Raw genomic sequence first — 5000 nt, forward strand, 5'->3', positions numbered from 1 at the left:
TCACTCTGAGAGTGTTGGTCTGGTGGCAGATGTTGCGGTAAAACTCCCGCGTGTCTTTGTGATGTATTTTAGTGTGTGTGTGTGTGTGTGTGTGTGTGTGTGTGTGTGTGTGTGTGTGTGTGTGTGTGTGTGAAACTCACTCTGAGAGTGTTGGTCTGGTGGCAGATGTTGCGATAAAACTCCTGCGTGTCTTTGTGATGTATTTTAGTGTGTGTGTGTGTGTGTGTGTGTGTGTGTGTGTGTGTGTGTGTGTGTGTGTGAAACTCACTCTGAGAGTGTTGGTCTGGTGGCAGATGTTGCGGTAAAACTCCTGCGTGTCTTTGTGATGTATTTTAGTGTGTGTGTGTGTGTGTGTGTGTGTGTGTGTGAAACTCACTCTGAGAGTGTTGGTCTGATGGCAGATGTTGCGGTAAAACTCCTGAGTGTCTTTGCGGTGTTTGGCCAGCTGGGACGCCACATGCAGGTTCTGGTCCTCCAGCTTGTCATAGAGAGTCTTCACATTAAACTCCTCCAGCTCCATACCCACAGCTTTACAGCCTGAGACAGGACACACACACACACACACACACACACACACACACACACACACACACACACACACACACACACACACACACACACACACACACACACACACACACACACACACAGACACTCAAACACACACACATTCACACAGATGCACGCACAGTTATCCCGTATTTCATGGGTTTGTGTGTGTGTGTGTGTGTGTGTGTGTGTGTGTGTGTGTGTGTGTGTGTGTGTGTGTGTGTGTGTGTGTGTGTGTGTGTGTGTGTGTGTGAGTGTCACCTCCTCTCCAGATGGCAGTCTCTTCAGCCTCTGCTCCTTCTCCTACTCCCCTTAGACCCAGTGCAGACGGTGCGTCCAGACTGGGAAACACACACACATACCACCATCCCATCAATCAATCAACTTGTGTTTGTGTGTGGGTTTTAGCACTGAAATCCCCAGCACATGTCAAGTCATACTGTATCAGTCAGACAGAAGTAGAGAATATTGGAGCCGTCGCACCTCACTGCAGTTAAAGAGACAGACAAGAGTAGGCATTTAGCTGACATTTATACATTTAGCTTACACTTTACACAAAGAGACTTATAGATACCAATCGCAAGGGCCAGTGTCCTTGGAGCAACTCTGGGTTAAGTGCCTGGCTCAAAGGCACAACAGTAGCCGTTGGGAATTGAGCCCACGACTTTTCTGGCTACTGCATGCTAGCCGAGCACTTTACCCACTACACTACCATCGCTTCAATGCAGAGTAGAGAATGCTGGAGCTGTCTCACCTCACTGCGGTTAGACAGACCTGATGTACCTGATGACACGCACACCTGATGACCCCCCCCCCCCCACACACACACACACAAACACACACCTCTCTCCGCTGTAGAGCACACACACACACACACACACACACACACACACACACACACACACACACACACACACAGACTCACACGTGTGTCCTCACCTTTCTCCATTGTAGACATACTCTAGGGGTGCCGGCGGCTGACCTAGACTGCGCCAGCGAGGTTTGGGGTTGCCATGGGAGACCAGGTGGTGTCTGTGTGGTTTCAGCAGTAGAGTCGTGCCCGTTACCACGACTACCAGCACCAGCAGAGTCACCAGGATACCTGCGCACAAACACACACACACACACACACACACACACACACACACACATACACACACACACACATACACTTACTTCATGAGCAAGACAGACACATTAGTCACCAGCAGGATCAATAGGATACATGTAAACACACACACACACACACACACACACACACACACACACACACACATAGACACACACACACAGACACACATGCACACACACACTTTATCAGTAACACACACCAGCCACCAGCAGAGTCATCAGGATACCTGCGCACACACACACACACACATAGACACACACACACAGACACACACACACACACACACACACACACACACACACACAGACACACACACACACACAGACACACACACACACACACACACGCTGACCTGCGATGGCTCCCCAGTCCGGCAGCAGGTTGAAGTGTGGGCGACGGACGACGCCGTGTCGGACAAGCTGGGCGGGGGAGCTCGGCTGGAAGGGCGGCACGTTGGGGTCACAGGCGGAGCCGTCCTCACTGACCACCACCACCAGGCTCCACTCGGGCACCGCGTTGTCCACAAACACGTATGTCCCTGACTCAGGGAACACATGGGCAAACCTGCGCACAAAGGAAGACAGTTCAACAGAGTCAAGGTCACAAATCACAGTCAACTACTCTAGTCTATACCAGAACGAGTTAAAATGTGTGTGTGTGTGTGTGTGTGTGTGTGTGTGTGTGTGTGTGTGTGTGTGTTTGTGTGTGTGTGTGTGTGTGTGCGTGCATGTTTGTGTGTGTGTGTGTACTCTAGTCTGTAAAACTGAGACGTTAAACTGTTTGTCTGTGTGTGTGTGTGTGTGTGTGTGTGTGTGTGAATAGTGTAGTCTGTACCTAGAGGAGTTAAACTGTGTGCGTGTCATCAGGTACTGCAGTCTTCTAAAGGCTCCATAGTCCCAGCTGGGGTTGCTGTTAAAGAGATGGTCCTTCTGGTACACTGGGAAGTGGCTGTTGAGGCGGTCTACACACACACACACACACACACACACACACAGAAAGAGAGAGAGAGAAATACACACACACACAGACAAAGAGAGAAAGAGAGAGAGACACACACACACACACAAACACACACACTCATACTGTCACACATACACCCTCACTTAGGAGTCGGTGAATACGCTTGGTGTGTCAGGCAGAGAGACGGACCTGTGTGGTTGATGTGCAGGTGAAATATGAGCATGTCTGTGGACGAGAGGCAGGCTATAGGGTTTGGGATACGAGGCGGACGATCCAGCAGCACCATCTTTGTGACATGATCGTCATCACCATCATCATAATGCTCTTCATCATCCTCTTCATATGATCGCTTTCTACGAGGAACACTGCCAAGGGTCTCTACAGGCTCTGCAAGAGGAGACGAGACACACGTTTCATTAGACACGTGTAGATAAGACTCAGAATTCCCTTATTTGTCATTGTTATGGGCCACATAAAAACGACATTGTGTTTCACATCCCCCAGTTCAGGATTTCAGTGCCAACTAAGACTACAGTAATTTCCTGTGTATTAGCTGCATTGTATAAACTGCAAGACAGTGTTTTTTACAAGCTAAGAATGCAAAACATATTAATACCATATTAACTGCCCCTGTGTATTAACCTCATGGCTGAAAATGTTTTGCAATGTATAAACCTCGGCTAATAGTTGGGAAATTACGGTATAAACAGTGAGCTAATACAATGGTCCCCAAACTACGGCCCAAGGGCCGGATACGGCCCGCCACCTTATTTTGTGTGGCCCCCCAAAACATGTCTGTGGTATATAGCATCCGGCCCGCACAGGAGTACGACACCATCAAACTATAACCTCCCGTAATTTCCCCCATTCATTCTCTATGGCGAGTCTCAACAGTACACTTGTAATACCTTTTTTTGTCCACTGGTGGTTGTTTTGGCACTGTTTCGAATCTGACATTGAAAATGGAATGAAATGTAGGCCTAACAGTACCTGCAAACAATGTAAGATAGGCCTGCTGACTGCATCAGTGCTCAAAGTATTCTAAAAGTTGATCAATTAATTGTTTTAAAGGGAAACTTGGCAGGATTTCCCCCTCTGCTGGAGAAATTGTGCATTATGCTATTTCAAACTGTGGGAAAAGGTAACGATAAAGCACATGGATTTGTTTACAAGCTAGCGAACGGTTAGCATAAGTTTGGCAGAACTATGTGGATGTTACAAGGTAAGAAACTTGATTTAAAACGAGTTTCTTGTTTCTCACTTCTCTTTCCGGGACGGTGGTCTCAATGTTGCAAGCTTGGTTTTCCGCCTGGGGACGCTAGGCGCAGCGGGGAAAGTCACCATTTTCACCGGAACAGGTCATTTAACCATCCAAATGATTTCTAAACGGGTTTATTACGTTGAGATAGTTGCCAAGTTCCGCTTTAATAGGCCTAACTTCTATTCATAACTTCTAAGTCATATTTCTGGGATAATTATTTCTATTTTTTATTCACTCATTCAAATGTTCATAAAGACAGCAGCGCTCACACAGTTCTCACCAGGTGAGTGAAAGTTAGAATGGTGGTCATTTCAGCACTTCATAAAACTCTCATAGTTTAAATTATTTGTAGGATATTGCTTGTTCAAAACTTGAGCTGTGTATGCAAAAACAGAGTTCAGAGTTCACAAATTTGGAATAAAATATACTTTTGGGAATGATAAAGTCTTTGTATTAGTATTATTTAATTTGAGCTATTTCCATGTTGAACTACATTTTATATGGCAATATAAAATAAACACAGCTCACAATAGTATTAGATTGTGATAGCCTATGATTAAATGTAATGGATTAATATTCAACTAAGGTATGCTATTTACAGTTACTGACATACTCTGAGTCTCTGGCCCTCTCTTACAGCCAAGCATAGTGAGCTGGCCCTCTGAAGAAAAAGTTTGGGGACCACTGAGCTAATAAATAAATAAGAACATTTATCTGGACGGACAAAGACAGATGGAGAAAGGGCAGAGATGTTTCATTAGGCGCTGAACAACACTGAGAGGTAAGGCATGTTTCATTAGGTACTGAGACAGATGGAGACAGATGGAGAAAGGGCTGAGATGTTTCATTTGACATTGAGGCAGATGGAAAGAGAGCTGAGATGTTTTGTTTCGAGACAGATTGTTGAAAGTCCACACAGTGGATTTACTGGCCACCTTTCAGCATTCTGTCTATCAGTCTGGGATCTTTCAGAATCCAGCCAAACACGCCATCTGAGTCAAACTGGACAAAGTGAATCTTCCCAATATCCTGGACGTGAGAGTCAGGTCCCACAACACTGCCTAGCTTCTGCAAAGAGAACACACACCGGAGACACAA

General features: G+C 46.2%; 1 protein-coding gene across 1 annotated transcript in view; it reads right to left on the reverse strand.

Moving 5' to 3' along the window:
- The window catches only part of LOC143131472 (uncharacterized), a 24255-nt gene that overhangs the window by 7611 nt on the left and 11644 nt on the right, over positions 1-5000 (reverse strand). The window contains exons 17-23 of the mRNA XM_076291125.1: positions 4838-4970; positions 2831-3028; positions 2516-2642; positions 2034-2245; positions 1489-1651; positions 811-890; positions 377-537 (exon numbers count right to left, since the gene is read on the reverse strand). Of these exons, the coding sequence (XP_076147240.1) occupies positions 377-537; positions 811-890; positions 1489-1651; positions 2034-2245; positions 2516-2642; positions 2831-3028; positions 4838-4970 (1074 nt within the window). The remainder of the gene's footprint in view (positions 1-376; positions 538-810; positions 891-1488; positions 1652-2033; positions 2246-2515; positions 2643-2830; positions 3029-4837; positions 4971-5000) is intronic.

The sequence above is a fragment of the Alosa pseudoharengus genome, unplaced genomic scaffold (assembly GCF_046254945.1).
Source record: "Alosa pseudoharengus isolate Yale_2024_CS ecotype anadromous, Long Island Sound unplaced genomic scaffold, YU_APseudo_1.1 YU_APseudo_1.1_scf_18, whole genome shotgun sequence".
Classification (NCBI taxonomy): domain Eukaryota; kingdom Metazoa; phylum Chordata; class Actinopteri; order Clupeiformes; family Clupeidae; genus Alosa; species Alosa pseudoharengus.